Here is a 23,791-nt window from a genome sequence, read left to right as displayed (position 1 = left end):
TGAAGCCATCAAGAAAAACAGGCGGCGGTTAGTGCAAGATAGGAAAGAGCCAAACTGAGCGATCATGTCACAGTTTGATCAGCACTTGAACTACAAATATACGTCGGCTTCCAACATTTTTGTTACTAAAAATCGGCATTGACACTGACACAAAAATAAGTCAATAAACAGCTAAAAGTCCCAGACATCAATTTTGCACCAGTATGTGGCGTTTCATATTTGCCGAATCAGCGAAAAAGGCCAAAAGTGAACAGCAACAAGGACTACATAAATATTTAATACAGTTTTAGAAACCTTAGACTCTCTTCTGTCACTAGGAAAAAAAGAGTTAATTCGTAAACGATATGGGTCTGTAGTTATATGAGCTTAAAATAAAGGCGGCTGTCCAAAATGCAATGCAATACATGCATATTGGTTTATATTGCAATTTAACAACAGCTGAAGCTGGAATGAAGTGCTAACATGGGAAAAGGGGAAATGCTGCCCCCTTGTGGAAGAGAAACACATTGCCAGAGGTCTGACCAGCACTTTATTACACCCCCCGCAAAAAAACTCATAACTTGAACAAATTCGGGAATGGCGCTCGACGTCCTAATTTCAATTCCCAAATAAATTTGTGAATGGCAGTGAATGAGTTAAAAGTTTTTTGGTGGCTTGGTGATCAGAGGTTACAAAACAAACTCTATAAATACTCGTCGGCTGCGGCGAATGCGGAGATGCGTGGATGCAGATGCCACAGAGCCATTTTTCGGAAGGGGGTTAAGTGGGTGGTGGCTGTTCGTGCCGCTCCGTGCCTCCCCTACCCCCCACCCCACCCTATACGCTGAATAGAGCAATACAGCTGGCTGCGAACAAAAAACGCCGCCTCTCTTTCATCAGCGAATCAAAAACAACACACAAAAAAAGACGGCGAAGGCGAAGAAGAAGAAGGGGGCAAATGAATGTATCATTTCCACCCCCTCCTCCTCACAATTCCTTTTCCGTCGACCCCTCGGTGAAGATGTTTACAGATCAGCGCGCATTCCCCCTCTTTTTCACATTTGCGCTTGGACACGTTTCAAAAGCGACGGCCTTTGCATCTGCGGGGAAATTTTGCTCCTTCACGGCTTTCAAAACAGGAAGCGGCGACAATATGAAAGCTGAAGGCGCATCACTGCCGCCCCTTCAGTCGACGCATCCGAGTGTCAAGGTGCCAACTGTGCCAGTCACACTGACCCCGCCCCAACCCACTCCACCAGCCGACTCCAGCCTGGATGGCATTCACGGCTCGGGCTGGGAATTGTGGTTGGAGTTTGCGCGCGCTATTGTGCTCTTTGTTCACAGCTGCTGCGTTTACTTAAAAAAAAAAAAAAAAAAATCCAAGGATCCAAGATGACATTGCGAAGTGTTGCGAATCATTTCGTTGTAAAATCTCGTGTGCATTAAAAAAATTGTGGAACTACCTGGGCGGTTCTCAAGGGGGCAACAACACACCTAGGATGCTAGGAAACGGTTTTGTATAAAAAGAAGAAGTGAATAAAAAAGGCTAGCTACATGACTACATTTGCTCCATATGTTGTGTTTAACCCATTCACTGCCACATTTATTCGGGTATTGAAAAGCATGACGTGGAGCGCCATTCCTGACTTTGTTCGGGTTTTGTTTTTTTCTTGTGGGGGCTGCATTTGAAGCTTCGATCAGACCTCTGGCAATACTTTTACCTCCCATGAGGGGGTAGCATTTCCCCCACAGCCGCCCCCACTCTCAATGTAGATAACTCTACAACCAAGTAAGCTTGAAATAAACTAAATCAATATGTATTATATTGTATTTTGTACGATCGCTCCCATTTCAAGCTCATAAAACTCCAAACCCACATAATTTAGGAATTAACTCTTTTTTTTTCGAATGAAAGAAGAGTGTCGAAGGTTTCTAACGCTGCATTGAATGTTTATGTTGTCCTAAAAGTCAATATTCTGTGGGTCCTGGAAATCGAGTGAAAATGACAAAAACCCTGGCACTGGAGTGCACACATTTTTGCACATCGTCTGGCAATGAGTGAGTTAAAGTCGATTACGCAAACGGAATCTCATTAAACGCCGGCCTCTTTGAGAGCTTTGGGCAGCCAAGGATGCTCTCCCATCCAAAACTGCAAACACTATTTTAATGGCAAGTACGTAGGTGTCTTGTTTACTCATGTTGTATTCATAATTCGGTCTCCTGCAGGGCATGCGTGTCCGCCGAGGACCCCCACAACACGCCACGAGGACTCTTTTCCAAAGGCAACCTACTTGCACACGCGCTGACTGTACACTCGGATGAAACAAAGCGTAACCGCGCAAGTCAACCACACCAAAAGAACTCTTTTTCAAAATGTTCAGATGTTTTCTCCCTGGGTAGGAAAAAGAAGAGATTTTTTTTCTCCACATTTTCCCCTCCCGTAGCGCCGTTTCCACAAACCGAAGTGAATTCCCTCCCATCGATTTTCTCCCGCCTTTTCGAGTTGGTGTCATCTCCTTGTGCCCTCCCCCCTCTTTTTTCCCCCTTCCTGTGACATGATGCGAAAGATGGAGCTGCAAAGTTTTGGATATTGATTCCGTTTTGATGCGAAAAGGAAAACAAGCAGAGTCCTTTTTGATTAGTACGACAGCGAGGCCATTTTGCGTTGCCGTTTCTCAGCTTCCAAAAAGGTCTGCGAGGCCTATTAGATGCAGTGACCATAAAGGAATGGCGAACAGGATTCCTACTGTCCAATGGCCCAGAGAAAGTGTCACCAAGAGGCCTCCAGTGCTCACATGAGAAAACAAAAAAACAGAAAGACGGATGGACAGAACGTCCGTCCGTATATTCAAGGAAGGCTACTAAAAAATAATAAAATAAAAAAAAGAATCAAAGGCACGTAGCGTGTCGAAAAGTGTGCTTTTCAACGTCGGCGCGATCGCTGTGATGTGGATCCGTGTCCACTGGGGGCTACAATTAGCCCATCAAACTTATTGCGGCAGGGAATCCGCAGCAGCACACCAATCGCCTTTTCTGGCTCTCTGAAGCCGGGGCGACTCGTAGAAGGAGGTAGAAGGCCTTTCATGTGCCTCCCCGCTTCTATTTTGCAGCCGTCAGCGCTGACGAGACGCAATTAAAATGGCGGCGGGGCCCGGTAGACGTGCGATTGACGCCATATCAGGTAAAAGGGGGGGACTTGTGAAGCGCCTCCAAGGCTTTTGGCTATTTGCAAACGATTCCTGACCCACAAAAAAAAAAATTGCGGCATCCATCTATCCATTATCCACTTGTTCCTCATTAGATGGGGGACACCCTGAATTGCTTGCCAGCCAATCACAGAGCACACAGACAAACAACCGTCCATGTTGTTTGGGGGGCCAGGGTTATTTTGTAGTAATCAGGTTTCCACCTGACGCCGGCGAGATATTTCAGTTTGCACAACAAAAGTGGCCGCAAGCATGCACAGAGAGCTTCCGGGCCGTGACCTCATCTTAGCCTGTCAAAGGCCCGCATTTGGCCCAGAACTGGAAGCTCCATTGGGCCTCGGTGGCAGGCGGCCAGGTGATTACACACAAGCGCCCGCATTAGTATGGAGAGTGCAACAATCGCACCACCGGCAATTTGTCCTCCCCCCTCCTTGTGACACGCACTCCAACACGCTGTAATGCCTGGCCAAACACAAGGACGACATTCTGTCAAGGAGGATTACAACCATTGCGAGTTGACCCCCGCTTCCAGCCGGCCCGCCTCCGGCGTGACCGTGCCTGAATTTACGGCAGCGAGGCTAAAGAGCGTTTAAACAGGTGCGTGGCCCATGCGGATGCTCGGCGGGCGAGCATGTGCTTCGCATTAGCGAGCGCGGCGCAGGCCAAGGGAAGCTTGTCAGGCGCAGTCATTTTGGCCGTCTCGTAAATTTCCCCCTCGTGGAGGATGCCAATTCTGTCCGGGAGATTCCGAAAGGCGCAATTCGGGAGTGAAGTGACAGTAATCTGCTTTCATCGACTATTGTGGAATCGCGAGTGTCGACAGAAAATATTAACCCCAAGCCCCTGACCCCGAACCAAAGCGCCGCTCCTACCAAGCATCATCTTGTTCGAGAGTGTATGATGTTAGCCCAAATGGTTGCCAGCTGGTGTCAACGACACCCCCCCATAATTATTGATTAATGCTAATTAGAAGAAGCAGAAATGACGGCAGAGTGTTCTCAGCACGAAATATGCCAGCACCGTTTTTGATTGGGAGGAATGTCAGTGCCATTTTACTGTCATCGCTGGACAGCTCTGGGGCGATTGTGCTTTTTTTGCGTCTGTAATGTTCAGCATTTTCACAGTGTCAGCGCAGAGCGACAAAGCGTGTGTGTCACGGCTTGGAATTGAAGCGGATTTACGTGGGACAGACAGTCTCTTTTCGTCAATGGATGTGACAGCTTTGTAATTGCTTTCAAAACTTCAAAAGTGGGTGCAGAAAGAGCTAACAATTGAAGACTGTGTTGTGTCACATTATTTTGTTTTGTTTTTGACTTCAAGATGGCACAGCGCGAGTGGCTGCCTTTACAGCAGCTCCTGTAGTTTGTTTTGGCACCCACGGTTGCCGCAGACTACAGAAAAGCGACAACTGCGGTGAAATCATCTTCCCAAAGTCTTTCTTCCAAAGTCTCAGAACCATGACTGATGCAATAAACCAAACAACCGGCTGACTAATAATTAAGTAGGCTGAAATTAATCAGCACACAAACGGACTTTTGTGGCTGACCGCCCCTTTTTTTCCTTTTCTTTCACCGAAGCGATTCTATCCAGCCCGACAGGTTTCGACACTTCTCATATCACGTGATCCAAGAGTCAAGAGGTTTTTTTGTTTTTGTTCTCGCGCTATTTGAAACACTTTCATAACCGACGGCCTGAGGGCTGACCAAAAGTATCGAGATTATCTTCAAAAATACAAAATCGAAACTAGACCTCAACCCAAAAGTGAGTCACAGCAGTTATTTTTGTACACCACAGACAAATTTGTCAGATGCAAACATCAAGACGCAACGAATCGAGTCGAGTTACAATGAGACCTTACAAATGCGGGGACGGTGGGGCTAAAAACGCAGCAAACAAAGCCAAGGATGGAAGTCACGCTTCAAGGGAGCATCTTCCGCGTTCGTTATTCCACAGAAAAAGATTCAAAGATTGCCCGGCGAATGCCAGCCACACGCAAGGCAGCCATTCATGGCGGCGCTTGATTTAGGCACGCCTCGCTGCACGCCAATCAGCCAGGCTGGCCCCCCGTTCTGCCTCGGCAGCCACTCAGCTTGTCTGACGTTCCGACGCAAGATGGAGACACTGCCAATTACAATACCCGTTGGGGGGGCTGGAAGAAAAAAATCCTAACATCTCCCAAACCAGATTATTTTGAGGAGGGAGTGGATTCAACGTCTGGCGGTTCAACATCAACATAAACATCAAAGAATGAATAAATACAACGTAAATGCGTTTGGGTCATGTTAATCCTGAATGGGGGCCAGGCGGCTTCTTTGACATCGATTCCATGACAGGCTCGTTTATTTTTTTCTGGGAATCTTTCACCGGTCCGCCATTATTAGTTTGGACGTACCACGCCCGATATGCCGTCAGGATTGAGCCATCAAGCAAGATCATCCCCCTTAATCTGGCAAATCCAGCTCTCCTTTTCACCTCGTCACACACTCCTTCCGGTTTGTTATTCCTCCCCTAAATGGAATTTTGAGTTGTTCATTTTTATGCAAGTGGCTACCTGAGCAGGTGGAATATTTTGTATTTTTTCAGAAGATATTTTATTCTGTCATTTTGGAACGTGTCTTGTTTTTTGGGGGCACAAAGTGATCAAAATTTAAATTTGTGGTTTTTTTTGTGATTAGTTATATTTATTTTATGTTGGTAGAATCTTTTTTCTTTGGAATTATTTTTCATAGTATTTTCTGAATTATATTTGATTTTGTTAACAGTTTGTCATGAATTTACATTTTTTAAATGTTATTTGTTGAGGCTGATTAATTTTTGGGTATTGTTTCACATCTGTATTTCATGGAAAATTATTTTTATATCTAATATTTTAATGTATTTTGTCTGCTTTTTTATCAGATTGTTGGTGCCAATTTAGGATTGTTTTTTTTGTTGACATCATTTATGCTATAATATATATATATATATACAGTATACATACATATATGTATACAGCATATACATACACACATGCATATATACATATGCATACACATATATACATATACACACATATATACATATACATTCATATATGTATACAGTAAGTCTATAAACATTTTGCCTTTTTTCTTGTACCTTTGCTTCTTTTTTGTACGTTTTCTCCCCAAATAAAATGGAGTTGAGTACCACGTTAAGCATTTGGCGTTCAACTAGGCCAGCGCTATGTAATGTTTTGACTCGTGCCACTCCTGTTGGCAAATTTCTTTTTGGCAAGGCCACAACAACACACCGGTAGGTTGAGGATGAGTAACTCGCCGAGCATGTGCACACCTGCACAGGTATGCGTACGCCATCTGATCGCATCATCATTCGTCTCACTCACTCAAGTGGCCAAAAAAAACTTCCAGGACAGGATGCAGGCTGAGCGCAAACGACGCCTCATCTAAAATTCCTTCCAAAACCAAACTTTGGCGCAACGACAACGTGTGCGGCACCGATTTGGAAGAAGGTGCCTCGAGGAAAAAAAAAAATCTATCTACTCACAACAACAAGACGAGTGCCAAACAAACTGGATGGAGTTCAGGTGGGCCTTTTTTGGAAGTGCTAAGAACATCAAAAATCAAATAAATTGGGTTTTGACTGGGCCGGCCAACCTGAAAGCATTGTTTCCAGTACACCGACAGCGTGACGGTGGAGTAAGAGGGATTGGGAAGATACCCCTGCAAAACCTTCCAAGAAAATCCCCTCTTTTTTTCCAACAAACAAGAATTCCAGGCAGCTCAAGGGAGTCACTCAGCATTCCAGCACAACGTTCAAATTTGACGGCGACGGTGTATTCATCCGAAACTTCCAATTGTTCCTTCGGGAATTCAAATATCCCTCCCCTATCCAATGCATTTTCACAACTTGCACCACCACCGAAGAAGAAGAACCCTGACCCTGAACATTTATCGGCACTCTTTGACATGAAGCCACATGATCTATTTTTTATTTATTTTTTAGTTTGTTTGTTGTTTTCCATGAAAGGCCGACACAAGCATTGTGAGCAAGGCCCCGGTCTCGCTTCTTCTTCACAATGATGCCCGTCTCCCTTTTGTTTGCGCACACCGCGTACTTTGTTTGTGTCTGTGTGGCTTCAGACCGCCGCCGTGTCTTATGAAAGAAAATAACAATGCATTCACCTTCTTCTCAAAAGCTTGACGTCTGGAAACTTCATTGAAAAAGTGGGTGGGCAGACCTCTTGGGAATAACAAAGCGGGTCATTCATGGGGACAGAAATGTGACGAGGCCCACACATGGCGACATCAACAACAGCTTTTATTTAACTTTTTGTTTTGCATTGTAATATGTTTTTATTATGTTTTTACATATTGGTTATATTTTCATTACAGATCCTGTTACCATAACACCTTTTCTTGTCAATGTTAAATATTTAATCCAAATTCTCATTTTTTTAATAACAATTTTAAATGTCCAATTATAAGAAATATTTTATCCAAATTATTGTTTTTTTAACTTTTTTAGATATTTACGTATTTTAAAAAATAAACTTAATATTTGTGCTTTTATCCAGGTCTATTTTCCCCAATATTTATTATTTTTTTTCTCCATCTAATATGGATATTTTTTTAAATGTATGCATTTATACATATACAGAATCAGAATCATCTTTATTGCCAAGTATGTAGAACACACAAGGAATTTGTTTCCGGTAGTATGTATTGATTGATGATGATGATACAGTATGTTTTGATGATATCACATGCTAGCAGCTTACTTTGTCAATTTTAAATGTCCAATTATAATATTTTATGAAAATTCTTATTTTTTTTAATCAAACTCTTTTTGCGATATTTGTGTATGTCAAAAATATTCCTATTATTTCTCTAATATTTTTCTCGTTTTTGTGTGATTTTGCACTGAATATTTGAGCTTTTATCCAGGTCTATTTTCTCCAATATTTATTTATTTTTCTCTACATGTAATAGGAATATTTTTAAAATATATGTATTGCTATGTATTGATTTTTGTACTTTGGCATTGGATTGGATTTGCCTTTATTAGTCTCGCAGTGGAGAAATTTACATTTCACACTGTGATTTTCTCCCTTAGTAATCTTTTTGTTTGTTTGCATTTTAGTTTTGCGTCGTTTTGTCAAATGACAGGTTTTACTCTTCATTCCATCACTGCAGCCAAGTTGTCATCCCCCATCTCCCCCCTCCCTCCCCCTCCACCGCCATCCTTTCCCTGTTGTATTTTCTCCTCCTGCTTCTCCTGGCTTCGTCGCCACCCTTCCCGTGCCCTCAGCCCAGTGCTAATTGCTAAATCTGTTGAACCATGCCAGAGCCAACAATGAGACACCTGGAGTTGTGTCAAAACAAGTTTCCCTGTGAAACGGCCTCTGGGGTTAAGACAGTCACACAGCCAGCCGTCGGTTCTGTTGTCACTCAACGGGCCGGGCCGCCAGCTGCCACGGGCGGCTCGATTTTGGACTACGGCGGGCAAAAAAAAAAGGGGCCTGTACGATTTGTCAATAATAGAATGGATTATGGATGCCACTTTGACCGTAATTATTGACATAAAAGCGAGTAAACTGTGATTAGAGCATTTTTCCAACGCCTACTTAACACCACCGGACGGGGGTTAAACGAGTTCAAGTTGTTGAAGGCCGTGACAAGCGACGCCTGCGACTCGACTTGCGTCTGACGAGCTGTCATCCGAAACTCCGGTCACGCCTTTTCCACGGCGGGACGTGAAAAAAGTGTTTGTGTGACACCGATGCATACATGGGAGACAGACAGACAGACAGGCAGGAAGGCAGACAGGCAGTAAGGCAGGCAGGCGAGCAAGTGGTCGGGCGGGCACACCCAAACGCGCTCCTGCCAGACCTCGTCAAACAAGTTCTAGCAGAGACGCATCGCATGAGAGGAAAAGACGGCCAAGGTGACACACTTTGGCACGGTTTCTCTATGTGTTTAGCTCGTCTTGTTGGTGCAATCAAGCCCATTTTGTGCCTTTAAAAGCTCAACGAGTCAAGAAATGATCCCAGAAGGAAGTCCTGATTCAACCCCACCACAGCCCGGTGGGATCTGTTCCAGCCCCCAGAGGTTGAAACACGTCAGGACGTGCAGGTCAAAGAAAGATGGCAAACCGGCATCCATTTTTCCTAGGGGCTTTGGTGCATTACGCATCTTCTATCTGTCCATTGCTCTATTTATATTTTAGCAGAAAAGTGTTGCAAGTCAAAATACAATCCAAGCTTTGGGTCTCCATATGTGGGCACGTATATATTTGTTTTTAAACACATTGTGGTATCATGTCATCATGCCACGAAGCATCCAGCAGCTCATTTGCATGATATAATGCCGCCACCTCAAAACGGGCTGATTTCAGAGTAGCGTAAAATTAATGGCGGTTATTTCAACAAAAGTATTTTTACAATGTGTTTATTAACTCATTCACTGCCAGACGATCTGCAAAAATTGATCTACGCCAGGACCAAGGACTCTCTTCTTTCATCAGAAAAAAAAGAGTTAAGTTATATGGGTCTGGAGTTATATGTGTTTGAAATGAGGGCGCCTGTCCAAAGTACAATGCAATACATACTATATATATATATATATTAGTTTATACAGCACTTTAACAACAGCTGAAGCTGGAACAAAGTGCTAACGTGGACAAAAGGGAAATGCTGTCCCCTTGAGGAAGGGAAAAAACATCGCAAGAGGCCATGACCAGCACTTTATCGGCACTCAAGAAAGGAAAAAGAAAACCAGAACAAATTTGGGAATGACGCTCTACGTCATATTTAAATTCGCGAATACATTTGTGAATGGCAGTGAATGAGTTGATATGGAGGCTGCATCAGTTGGATCACCAAGGAATGTTAAGAATGAGACGGAAAAAGTATGAGAAAGGGGCGGGCCAAACACACAGAAAGTGAAAATTTCAGATTTAGTTTGGTTATGAAAAAAAAGCTCAAAAAGCCAAAGAAGCAACAAAGCGGCAAGAATGCAGCAGCAACTGACTGAGCAAAAAGCACAATCAAAGCGGGATTATCATCATCAGGATCCCAAGGTATCTTTTTTTCTCTTTCAAATCAACATTTAGCAAAGGGTTAATTTTGGCGGTGTGGAATTAAATAAAAACAAATCAATAAAGAAAAATCTAGCATGGTAATCTTGGGGGAATTCAAAGGTCTCTCACCAAATGAAATTGGTGAAGGCTCAGATCTGACTGTCCAGGGAATTCCCAGCAGAAGGGCCCCTGAAAGGCAAAGATGGACGGTCCCAAGTCACACAATTATATGAGCTCTTCACAGACACGCGCGCAAACGCACGCACAAAGCAAAGCGAAGCGGGATTTATGCAAAAAAAAAAAAGCAAGACGTTCTCCTTAGAAATATCCCACACTCCCTTATTTTCTGACTTATTCAAACGACGAGCTCGTCTCTCCGGATTCGGCCTCTTCTGAGGTTGCGTGTCCGAGTCGGTTATTAGCGTTTTTACTGTCAGAAAGCAGCAGAAAAGATGGCGTTCGTTTTTGGTTGTAGTCGTCGGATCCTTGTTCGAATGATATTACGCTTGCCGGACATTTTGCTTGCTTTCTGAGAAGAGAAGGAAGGGGAATGGATTCAGTGGAAATGCCGGCGTTATTCATTGAATAGAATGGTCTAATTAAAAACAGAAAGAAATAAATGCACCACAAAAAAGTGCTGATTTAAATTAGATACAATTTAACACTAGAGAAATTTGCATAGTAGCTTATTGTTCTTAAAATTGGGCGACCAATTGTAAATCTCTTAAAGCACAACCGACGCCTCCGGACAAGTTGTGTCCATAATTTGTAAAATCACTTCAAATGACTTCTACGGAGCTTATTTTACAAAGATTCCACCGCATATAGCTATATTTTATGCTTTAAGACTCGCGCTGAATATTCAGGAAGTCTTGTTTTTGAGTTGGTGACGATGCCCTAAGTGACGTCACGTCTGGAACGCCGCTGACAAAGAAGGCGACACACAACGGATTTTGGGTAATTTGTTTGGTCGGAAAACTTCGTGTTGATCTGTGTTGATGGCGAAATTAGAAGGACAACACACAAATAACGCAATGGTGAATCGTTGTGTGTTGCACCAAGACTACTATTTGATACTAGTTGACACAAATTCCCAGCGAACAAATCAGCCCATTTCCAACGGAGCTTGGTCGCCATCTTCTGCATTTTCTGGGCGCTACATTGGAGTCCAGATGGCTCTAATTGATACGGAATCAGTTGCAAACATTTATGCTTTCCTCTTCAGAACTATTTGAATCATATTCATAACTGGATGAGTAACAAAAAAGCATCTTTTCCGAATCTGAAGCCATTGTTGTCATTCTCGAGCAAGGCAAGATGTCTTGGCGTGACGTCACGAACAAGAGGGCGGGACCTTCTGAAACTGGCCACTTCCGGTTTCAATTTTTTTGCAGTTTCAGCACTTTAAGTAATTTTTATTGGTGTTTTTAATTTGACTAAAAATATCAGCCTGCGTGTTTTGGGTATTTTAAATGCTATAAAACGTTTTTCTGATGTCAGTTAGGAAACAAAAAAAAATGGTGTCGGTTGTCTTTTAAAGTTGCACAAGCCAGAATAAAAATCGGTCATATATCAAACTAACTGTAACTGTAATCTTCCAAAATCTGTTCAAATTACAAGTACAGTAAAGTCTCGTTATATCGATATTCATCGATATAAATTTACTCGTGAGGACATTCAAGAGAACCAACTAGCCTTCTTGGATTGTAAAGTAATTATAAAAGAGGACAGAGCGCTAAAAACAGAAGTCTTTAGGAAGGCTACGCACACTGACCAATACTTACTTTTTGACTCTAACCACCCTTTACAACATAAACTAGGAGTTATCAGAACCCTCCAGCATAGGGCTAAACTAATACCAACTAGCATTGAAGGTAGAGAAAAGGAGTCAAAACATATCAGGAGAGCACTCACTAACTGTGGGTACCCTCAGTGGTCATTCAACAAATGTCAGAAAGAAAGAATAGCGAACGAAACCAATAATTCTCAAGATTCTAAAAGGAGAGGAGTAGCAGTACCGTACATTGCAGGAGTTTCTGAAAAATTACAAAGAGTCCTTTGGCAACATAAAATTCCTACTTATTTCAAACCGATAAACACGTTAAGGCAAAAATTAGTGCATCCAAAAGATAGGCTACCAAATGAAAAACAAAGTAATGTAGTTTATTCCATACATTGTAAGAATGAAAATTGTAAAGAGCAGTACATTGGGGAGACTCAACAAATTCTCAAAAAAAAGACTTTATCAACATCGCAGGGATAATACTAGTGGGCCTCAATCGGCAGTACATTTGCACCTAAAAGCTAGCAACCACTCATTTGACGACAATGAGGTTAAAATCTTAGCGAAAGAACATAGATGGTTTGAAAGGGGGGTAAAAGAGGCGATTCTTATAAAACAACAAAATCCTTCATTAAACCGGGCTGGTGGTGTGAGGTTCAATTTGGATCGTTCATACAATAGCCTGCTCAGGCAAAACAGGTTAGGCAACTTTCGCAATGCTGATGAGGGTCGTTATGCTGATGAGGTGATACCGGGGGGAGTGGGTGTAATAGGCCAATCGTTAGTCAGGAATGTAGGAACAATCAGTGGGGCCACAGGGGGGGGTCCCGCGCCCCCCCCAACCTGAGAGTAGGGACCTATCATAGCTGTGTCCGGCGCCACCAGGTCTGGACATTAGGGATATATAAATGGGGCCGATACGACCAGTCAGACTTTAGTTCGCTGACGAAGCCTCTTGGATAGGAGGCGAAACGTCCGAAACCTTCACTTTTGTACAGATGACGGCTGAAGAAACCTTCTCATCGATATTCAAGGGAGTCCGAAAAGATGTCGATGTAACCGGGACTATCGATATATCCGACCCTGTTTGCATGTAATTTTCTCCGTGCGTGCATAGAAATAGTATCGATATAACCGGGACTATCGATATATCCGATATCGATATAACGAGACTTTACTGTAGTTCACAAAATAATATATTTGAATGCCCTTTTTTAATTCATTTGCTAAGTATGCATATGCAACACCCAAAAAATAATAATAATAAAGCAACACAGCAGATCCCATCTTTGTACGGCGTTGTCGAGCGTGCAGCTGTTGGCGCAAGCTCCCTCAGCCGGCCCTCGGGAGGGTTAAGTGCAAGTGCAAATAGAAGCCAGTGATCTCTGCGCCGAGAAAGCAACTTGTCGGATTGCTTTCAGGCAGCCAAGTTGGTCAGCGCACTAAAAGGTTAGGCCAGGGTTTTTTTTCCAGCAAAAGTTAGCTGCTCCCATTTCTCCATCTCAATATTTACAAGAATAAATTCCATGCAGGCCCACTGATATTCTGACTAATATCACATTCGTGGATGATGTGATGGAGCGGCCATTTTGCCACTTTCTCATCCACTAAAAATGACATCACAGCTGAGTTTGTTTTGGTCGGAAAGTAGACCTCCTCAAAACGAGTCCTCAATTGAAAGGATCAGCGGGACTCTTGGGAGTCATTGTTGTCTTACTGACAAAGTCAACACGGCGAGTGGATTTTCTGCGTCCGGACAACTGCACCCCCCACCATGCACTCCCCCAGTCCTCCTCCTCCTCCAGTATTCCCTTGAGCAAATGTCTACTAAGGACAACATGTGTCTGCTAACCAAAGTGTCATTCATGTCATTCATAAGTTCCTGGATAAATGTTCCGACGGTCCAGGTGCACGGTCCATTCAGACCACAGGAAGCCCCCCCCACTGAATCCAGACTGGAGAGAGAAGTGACAAAGAAAGGTGAATTTGATCCGCTGACTGTCCATTCACTCGCTGACCTCGTGGGGCAGTCATGTGACCCCCTCCAAGTGCCACCCAGAGTTCAACATACTACTAATGTGAAAGTAAAGAGCGCTGAAATAATGAGGGTGGGGGGGGGGGGTCCTCACGAGTCATAAAAATGTCCAGATTCCACCACTTCCTTTTTTTGCTAATTATCACACACTCAAGGTGAGAGGTGGCATGGGGGTGAGTGGGCTGGGGGCGCGGTCTGCCCCCATTTCCTAGTACCCGGGACACTTTCCCTTCACAGCCTTGACGACACAATGACACGCTCGTCAAAGCACAGTCGGGAAATGGTTAACACCCCCCGTCCCCCCCAGTCGTCCTCCCACCGCTCGTGAAAGCCGTCAAAACAATGGCGGCATTGTTGCTCACTAGACGTTGACGCTGCGAGTGTTCGTACTCCCGGCCAGTGGAGGCGTCCTAATCAGATGCCTGAGCCACCTCATTTGGTTCCTCTCAATGCGGAGGAGAAGCAGTTTGACTCTAAGCCCCTCCCGGATGACAAAACTATTTATTAGGCACTTAAAATGACTTCCTGTATTTAAAAAAAAAGATTCTTGCAGATTGTCACCAAGCTACATTAGCAAACGGTTTAACACCCCGAACCGCAAGTCTGTATCATAATGGGTTTAATTTACAGTGGTTTCGATTCCTCGCATGGCCCCCGTGTCGTATGGCTGCTCGTTAGCAACACCCTTATCTCGCTGACCAATCGTCGGCGTCGTCTTATCGCGGCGGGAGGAGCCCTGATACAAGCGCTGCGGGCGGTACAAGGTCAAGGGGTCATTTCCACTCATTTGCACACACCAGGAAAAAAAAGGAATTGTTGACGGCGCTTATTGATAAGGGGAATCGCGCGCTGGAACGACGAGGCCGGGTTACGGTCAAAAGATTGATTGAGTGACACTGAACGCTGTCCAAAGTAATCACCCCCCCTTCCCTTACCCGCCCCCTTTTTTTTCCTTTTCCAGATGCAACACAGTTGGTATGATGCAAACCAAGGAAACATTCAGTCGCACCTCCTTCGCAGTCAAGACGTTGATAGCAGAGCAGGAGGAAAGACGAAGCGCCAACAATACAAGCTGCGTTTCACGTTCAATTTCATCACGCGCGGCAAAAGCAACTTGTGCGTGCGTACGTGCGTGATGATGCTGCAATGCCCCGGAGCTTTGCGGCCTGTGTGCTGAAGGGGAAAAGAACGAAGAAAAAAATAAATAAAATAAATGGACTGAGTTATTTATCATCGAGTTCAAGAGTTTTTCTTGACCCAACAAAGACGCAGTCAGAAGTAGGTGAGCTCAACTTCATTAACTTAAACTAATCCATGAAATTATTCACCGATCGTGACCTGTGGTCTTGTCATATTCTCAAGATAATTCAGAACCATTTTAGTAAAATCGTGACAAAATCCAAAAACAGCAAAAATCAATATTACAAAAAAACCCAACATGCAACACAAACATGCCACTTGGGACTGTTTTTAAAGAGAAAGAAGCTCCATTGTTCGTGCACAAAGGTTGCAACGTCAAGCAATAAACTTTGTTCCCGAACTGCGTTTAAAAGAAATTGTAAAAAGAGCTCGTGGAAGTTGGATGCGAGGACTCGCGGGCATTTAAAGCCGGCCGGATGAGTCATTTTCAAGAAAAGTAAAAAAAGCCCCAGTATTTACCTGCCTACCTCTGCTTATGGACTCATTTTCAGGTAATCCTGAAATAACTGCCCAAAATCAATTAATTACATGAACTCATTTACTGCCATTCACAAATTGAATCAGGAATTAAAAATGTGACGTTAGAGCGTCATTCACGAATTATTAGGTTTTTTTTTTTTCTTGCGGATAAAGCGTTGGCCAGACCTTTGGCAATGTTTTTTCCCTTCCATAAAGGGCAGCATTTACCTTTCTGTCCATGTTAGCGCTTTGTTCCAGCTTCTGCTGTTGTTAAAGCATTATAAAAACCAAGATGTATGTATGGCATTGTATTTTGGACATCCACCCTCATTTCAAGCCCATATAACTTAGGAATTAACTCTTTATTTCAGATAAAAGAAGAGCGTCTAAGGTTTTTTTAAACTGCATTGAATGTTTATGTAGTCCTAAAACTCAATATTCTTTAGGTCCTGGAATTCAAGTGATAATGGCACTGGAGTGGACACATTTTTCTACATGTCTGGCAGTGAATGAGTTGGTGGTAGACCACCCTGATCCTCCTGAAACTGACTCGATGACTTTCTCTAGCCTCCCTGATTGGAAATCGGTTTTGCCAAATTCTGCATCTCAAAATATAGTAACTTCAGGTTGCTAATTTGCTAGCATGCACTCTCATTGATTTTCCCTCCTCACACTCAACCTTCTGGAAAATTTACCGCCTCTGGGCGTAAAACAAAAACAACGAAACTGGAGTGCGACTGGCTGCCTAATTCGGTATCGACATGCCCGCGGTGGACAGATGCTCGGGCCCGGCCAGCTTCTCTCGTTGACAGAGTTTAGTCCTGTATCTCCACGTGAGGGGGGGTAGGATAATCAATGTCGGACAACGGCCCACGTGCCTTGCCAATGGAGTCAAAATGTGCAAAAAACAACCCCGCAGACATTTGTTTATTAACTGTCAGGAAGGGGAAAAGGGGCTGCATTTTGCGTTGGAGAAGGAGATGGGGGGGTGTTTGCTACTTACAACAATGTGTGCCGGTGACGGGGACCTGGCATCTTTAAGTGCTTGTCTACTCTGAAGACCTCCTGATTGAACGTCCAGCAGGGGCCATTTCATCTGTAGGTACTGAATGGGGAGAAAGAAAAAACAAAGAGAACAAAACATGTTAATGCAATAAAACAAATGAGAACAACGTAAAGTCAAATGAGAACTTTCAATTTCATGATGTACATGTAATACATGATGTATTTTGTTTTTCTACTTTCATTCCTTTCATCACTTTGCTGCTGTGAAATGTAAATTTCTCCACTGTGAGACTAATAAAGGCATATCCAATCCAATCCAATCCAATAAACCCCCCAAATTAAAGCCGGACAAGGTAAAGTGGAGGTTCCCCATGCAGATCGTGGCTTGGCGGTGACCTGGTGTCATAAATGCAACTTTTATTGACACCCGTAAAAAAAAAAGTCCAAGCGTGGCGTCTCAGCAGGCTAGACCTCCTGACGGCTCGCATAAATGATTGACTCGGACCATATCAGACGTTTCAGCCAAAGCCTTTCGCTCTCGCTCCGCGTCACACGTTGGCACACAGATAAGCAGAAACAAGGGTCATGTGAAATGTCTGTCACAACGGGATGACACACTGAATGGATCATTCCAGGATCTTCATCCTTTTTTTCCCCCAGGAAGACGATTCCTACCCAGATATTTTTTTGTTTTGTGTTCCATCACATTTCAAACAATTGATTTATCAACTCTTTTTATTTTGGGGTGGGGTGAAATGCCGACCCAATTTTGGGTGACATTTCACACACAAATCAATTCAATTTAAATTACCCACAAGAAATTTACTTTAATGTGTCCTATTGAAATCGAGACATGGGCGTTAGAGTGTTCCAGAAGAAGGATCTTTTTGTTCCTTTGAGCACACAGTATTTTTTTGTCTCAAGAATAATATTGTACAAGACATCTACTTGGAGTAGTTTGCTTGAGGTCGAGATGGTATCAGACTGACGTTGCGTAAAAAGCACGAGCGCGGCTCTTTGTTTATTTTGAACGCTGACCTTTTTTGTATATGTTGCCATACAAGCGCAAGGTCAGATGAACGATCTTTTGGGTTGCCATCTAGCTGGAATGCCCGCTAGTTTGTATGCATATCTGTGCGTGTGTGTGTATATGTGTGTGCGCGTGTGTTTGAGTCAGCTCTGGTCGGAGAGAGTGTGTCACGACCCTTCCTGAGACTGTGTCTAAATCAGTGGTAATTAGCGGAGAGTTCACTGTGGGGTGCATGCCAGCGGTCCAAGCTGGAGGGAGTTATTGACTCCATGACCATGGTTACAACCGCTGCAAAGGAGGGTGTGTGTATGTGTGAGGAGGACGGGGGTTGGTCTTCACTACTCACTTATGACCACAAGACAGATTTTAGTGCTGGAAAGCTGTCTTTGTTTATGCTTGTTTATACGTGTGTGTGGGGGAGCTAAAAACCTGTGTTGAGGTCTGTAGAATATTTATGGACCCCCTACACACCGGTAATTAATTTTCACGGTAGGGACAAGAGAAGAATGATTGGGCGTGGATGGAAGGAAGCTGACATGTACGCAATGATGCCGACATCTTGGTTGTGGCAAAGCGTTGGCATTAAAAAGCACATTGCTACATACACTGAGAGCTACAAACTCTCATGAAAAGAAGAGCAGATTCATCATTATTTGTCCAGTTTATCTACCTGTGTGTGTCTAAAAAGTGCATTTTTGTCTTTCAATACTGCTGAGTGAGCGTTTTAGGGCTTTCGTGGTACAGGAACGAACACTCGGCTTCATTATTTGATGGGGAATAAATATCTGGCCGTTCCAATTTGGCGAAAGTGGTTCTAGACTGCAGCAACGAGCCAATGAGGAGTCAACGCATGTGCTGTATACGTCTGCAGAGTTGCTGCTGTCATCTACAAGGTAATTCAAGATGAGTGCGCGAGATCAGCCGGCGAGGCCAGCGAGGGCAGCGACGCTGCAGCGGAGGGGCGAACAGTTGGAATGTCCCATCGCTACATGCGCGCAAATGCTCGCAAATATGTCAACGCAGCTGTAGCATGAGGACATTCTGAGAGAGGGTGAAGGTGACACCATCCCAAGAGTGGCACTGGGTTGATTTCCGTCGCGGGGAAAGGGCGCATGTACAAACAAGTGGCCCTACTTTAGCTCACCCATTGCAAATGTCCTGGTGCACTAATCTCCTGCAGCTTTTACATGCATGCCAAGGAAAACGGAGCCCTGGCAAGCGCCGGCTTTTCAGACCCCCCTCACCACCCCGAAACTCCCCTCTCTCCCCGTCCATCAACGGACACACTGCCTGAGCTTGAATAGGCCGCAACCTCTGACCTGTGTCTGCTGCTCCCAAGCCCCAATCGGCTGCTCCCCGCCCCCTCTGCCACAACGTGAAAACTCTCTCGCTATGAAGGGGGTGTGGGAGGGGTTCTCCTGGGTAACTCAAGAGCCATTCCAAAGTGACAAATTGCCGCAGAGTTGCAGGATAACTCTCTCGTCTCCCCCCGCTTGTCTCTCTTCCTGCACTCCGACCCTTCTCAAACAACCGCCCCACCACCACCACATGGTAAAAACCACCCAGATTGCACCCCCCCTTTTCCAAGCCCACCCCTTCTCGTCACCCCTTGCCGGCCCCACAATAGAAGCTGAATGACTCAATTGTCTCTGATGAAGTGAAAGACAACGGGGTCCTCCAAATCATTGTATCGCAATGAACTCAACTCTTGCTGGGGCAATTTTTTCACCCCAGGCTAACCAAAGCTTTTTGTGGGGTCGCTGGGGGCTTGGAGTTGGAATTATTTCTGATTTTCAGACTGTTAAAAGAAACACTGATTAAAGGTAAAAGTCTTGAAATACCTTGGGTGTTAAGAAGCTATAATTTGAATCAATGAGTCCAACTGACCCATTTAAATGGACGTGTTAGGCAGTCACAGAGTCAAAAGAAACGAAACCATTGACTTTTCCATCATTTTTTCTGTCAATCAAGCTGCCATCGGAGAAATTGTATCGCACGACTGCGAAACAGAAGTCAAAGCGCATCACGTTCGCTGTGGGATTACGAGTAAACGGTAACAGACGGATCCAACAAGCAAGAGTTTTACGTACGAGACAATATGGCGCTCAAATTTTGATTCGCTCTTTAGCATGGGGTGGGGGAGGGGTTGGACAGACGAAGGGTCTGACAGGCACCCCAGCCACAGCGGCAACATTCGGGAGGAGGGGTGGTGGGGTCATAAACAGACAAATAGCAGCTTGGGTTGAGAGTCAACATATGGATGTTGTGTGCGGCGACGGGACCACAGCAGAGCTCCGACCCATCTGTCAGACATGGCCGACCATAAAACATACACGATTGTGCGGAAAATTCCTACTTGCGCAAATTGGACACACCTGAAAGCGGTATTTGGAACTCGGTTGGTAAAAGAAGCCTGGAAAATAAATACATTAAACCAACAAGATGGGATTGACATCACGTAGATTACACTCAATCAAATTTCTGGCGCTTTAAAGAGATTTATTAAAGTCTGACGAGATAAAGATGAGTTTGAGAAGCCCATTAAAACACACACAAAAAACAGGGCGTAAACTACCCGCGGATTAACGGATTAACCCAACTCGTTTCCCTCCAATCTGATCCCTTTAAAAGCACCGAGATGGCGTCTTCACTTGATCTGTTTGCAGTGAGAGTGGGTTCTGAGGAACAGGTGGAAGGCAAGGCGCAAACAACAGTTGTTGAGGATGTGACATTTTAATTTCGTGTGTGACAGAGGTCAGAAGAAGCTTAATTCTTCTTCGCTGGAATCCCCATCCTAGGTTGACAAACAAATGCAGTCATACAGATGTTTTTGGAGAGGTCACCGGATGAAGTTTTGACGCAAAACTAGCAGGGTGGGCAACTTGGGTCTACTGATACACATTTTATGTGTAAATATTGGAGAGAAGGAAATAAAAATTACACACACCCCACCTGCATTGATAGCCAGGGGCAATTCACAAGCAGGAAAAATCCGGAAATATGGAAATTCCTGGAGTTTGGGTGCCCTACGGCGGGAATTCTTTGGTTAACTCACGAATTCTTTGGTAGACTCACGAAATTGAATATTTGTCTATTTTTTGGTCTGCCATTGACTTGGTGACCAATCCTCAGTGTCAACTGCTTGAGGTTTTTTTCCCGTAACCTCGTTTTAAGACTCCGTCAACCAACACTTGACCTTCGACACTTGACCTGCTCTCTTGAACATTGGTTCCTGAGATAAATACAGTTTCTGCTGTTGCGCTGTTGACTTAGTAGGTGTGGACAAATGCGCGAGTCAAACAACGAAGGTTACGTAACTGATGTTTTTAGCCAGGTCTGAAACGGTTACGTCGGAATCTTCACCATTTTCAAATCAACGGAGATGTTTGAACAGGCCTCGCAAATCCTCTGACATCATTGGGAAGGTCAATTCAGATTTTTCAAATAGTTTCACTGGATTTGACGTGAAGATCCAGTGACAGGACTTGGCTCCAGTGCAATCTATCACCTTCTCAATTTGGCTCAGAGGAGTCCACCGTGTTCCATTTCTTCAAACTCTTCCCTCCCCCTGTCTCACCTTCCCTCATCCCGTGCCATTAGGAGTATCTTGGCCGCTCTATAAATAGCGTCGGCGAGGATGGAGGGCCAGCAGGAGATGGCGAGGCTTCCATCAGCCTGACTAATGAACATGCCTTCCCTGGCAACCTTTAGCATCAGGCGCCGCCACGGAGTCTTTTCTTAAGATGCTTCCTAATCCAACAGAGTCGCGCCAGATGTTCTGCCCCGGCGACTTACTGGCAACCAGTTCAGGGTGTAGTCCGACCCTCCGCCCAAAGTCCGCTGGGATAGGCTGCGGCAGCCCAAAGATCAGGATAAACGCTGTTGAAATGTTTGAATGGATGTTATCCAAAATGAAAACTTCTCTTTTCGCCTGAGGTAGAACCTATCCCGGCTGATTTTGGCCACTGAGCAAGGCACACCCAACTGGGGCTCCTTGCCAAACAATTGCTGCTTCGAACTGACATACCCTGATTAAAATATTTGCATAATCTTATATATTTAAAGTAATCCTGTCAAGTAACAAACAGCGTTCAAACATTTTTGGGGAAGCGGAATCTGGCTAATTGCCCAACAAGCAATCAACGTACAAAACGACCCTAACAAATGACACTTGTGCTAACGGCTACAGTTATCTTCCTCAAAAGCTGGCCAACAATAAAAGAAAACAATAATAATGATGACACTTGAAGGTGCCAAGCCTTTTAATCTTTTGGCTCGAGCGTGCGAGACATCAATCGTCGTTTTGTTGGCATTGGGTGAACACCCTTCGTGTTGTGAGTACGGATCACAAATGGGTCCCTCGGCTCGCCTGCCGACAAATGCTCCTTACAATCTACCTGTGCTAACACTGCAGAAACTGGATTTACTTGTCCGCCTTAAAAAAAGGCAGTCACGTTCGGCAATTCTACGCGCCCGAGAAAACGCTGGCGTTCAGCGCAGAGGTGTTTTCAAAAGCATTTTGGAAATAAATAGTAACACCGTGTTGCCTGAAGCCATTTTCCCGCTGAAACTAGATGTGAAATTAATTGCTATGTGGTTCCGCGGAATGTTCGGCCGACAATGTAACACGGTCTTCGTACATGTGTGCAGGCCCAAGAGTACAAAAATAGATTGTAGTAACTGCGAATAGCAGCGGCTTAAAAGGACTTCTACCAATCGGACTGGTGATGAGGGTGAACCACAAGTCAACAACAACAAAATCTTTAGTCGCAAATATGTTCACAATATTCATTTGAAATGCGCAAAAATATAGCGTGGGTTGTAGCGCTATTCTATCAAGCACACTCTTGGGTTGCTGGCGTTCAAACATGTTGATCGGACTGACCTATGAGATGGTCCCATTTGCTTTTTGGTGAAAGGCAAGACCAAGGGGAGGGTTGGGAGGAGGTCAGGGATCCCTGATCATAAGCTCATCACGAAAAGGGGGTCGGGGAGAGTTAAAAAGGTGAAGCGCCTGCTGAGCTCAGCTAAGGGTGTGAAATGTGCAGTGCCCACAGTCTACCGGAGAATGCCATTATTTATTATAGCGCTACGAGGAGAGCCGCTCTTGATGTTTTTTGTGGGTGTGTTTTTGTTTTTGTTCTGTGAGAGTTTGCCGTAAATTAGTTAAACGGCAGACGGGATATAAGGAAGCTGCTCCTCACATGGGAGACAATGTGTGCACTCTCAGGCTTCAACAAAGACTTCCGACACGCCGGGAACGCCGGCGTGCACTATCACACCAATCCACCTACACATATTCATCAATCCCAAAGTATCACGCAGGAGGCACCGCGTACACATACAGGCAATTAATCCTCACAAAAGAAACGCGTTGAGTAGCAAACAAACGTTTTTTTTTTTGTGTTGTCTCGCTGGCACCTGAAAGTGCACCTGGAAACAGTCCAGCCTGAATATTCATAACTGGAGAAATGACGCATCGCAATTCCAGTCCCAAAAAGGTTATGCCTCGCTTGTGTCGTGGCGTAATCAAGATGTTTGGACATCCGCTTTTCCGTTCAAATCAAATGCAGCAGGCAAACACCTGCTCGATTTACGCTCCTCAAGTTTTATTGATATCGTTCGAGGTGTTTTGATGTAGGTCAACGGTGATCAAAACATCACCTTCAAATGTTACCACCATATCATCAGTTTTGTATTTATTTATTAATTTATTTATTGATTAATTGATTAGTTAGTAGTAATTGATTGAGTAGTTAATTGATTAGTATTTATTTATTAATTGATTAGTTAATAGGGCCGACACGACCAGTCAGACTTTAGTTCGCTGACGAAGCCTCTTGGATAGGAGGCGAAACGTCCGAAACCTTCAAATTTGTACAGATGACGGCTGAAGAAACCTTCTCATCGATGGACCACTCCTGTACGACTGAGAGCTTACACAGACGTAATTGATTAGTTAATATTTATTATTATCTATATTTATTATTCATTATTTACTATTTATTGCTTATTATTCCTTAATTATTTTATTT

General features: G+C 44.1%; 1 protein-coding gene across 19 annotated transcripts in view; it reads right to left on the bottom strand.

Annotated features, from left to right (window-relative positions):
• The window catches only part of tcf7l2 (transcription factor 7 like 2), a 73,685-nt gene that overhangs the window by 33,504 nt on the left and 16,390 nt on the right, over positions 1 to 23,791 (bottom strand). For 13 of the 19 annotated variants that reach the window (XR_016117300.1, XM_089014793.1, XM_089014792.1 and 10 more), the window contains exons 4-5: positions 16,725 to 16,826; positions 10,374 to 10,433 (exon numbers count right to left, since the gene is read on the bottom strand). Coding sequence is in view for 18 of the 19 variants with exons in the window: in XM_089014793.1 (XP_088870919.1) it covers positions 10,374 to 10,433; positions 16,725 to 16,826 (162 nt within the window). In the remaining variant the exon portion in view is untranslated. The remainder of the gene's footprint in view (positions 1 to 10,373; positions 10,434 to 16,724; positions 16,827 to 23,791) is intronic. The other 6 variants (XM_089014795.1, XM_089014794.1, XM_089014786.1 and 3 more) reach the window with 1 other exon arrangement.

This window comes from Hippocampus bargibanti, linkage group LG15 (assembly GCF_051943395.1).
Source record: "Hippocampus bargibanti isolate YZ-2025 linkage group LG15, ASM5194339v1, whole genome shotgun sequence".
NCBI lineage: Eukaryota > Metazoa > Chordata > Actinopteri > Syngnathiformes > Syngnathidae > Hippocampus > Hippocampus bargibanti.
Note: the sequence above shows the minus strand (reverse complement) of the source record. Positions and strands in the feature narration are given on the sequence as shown.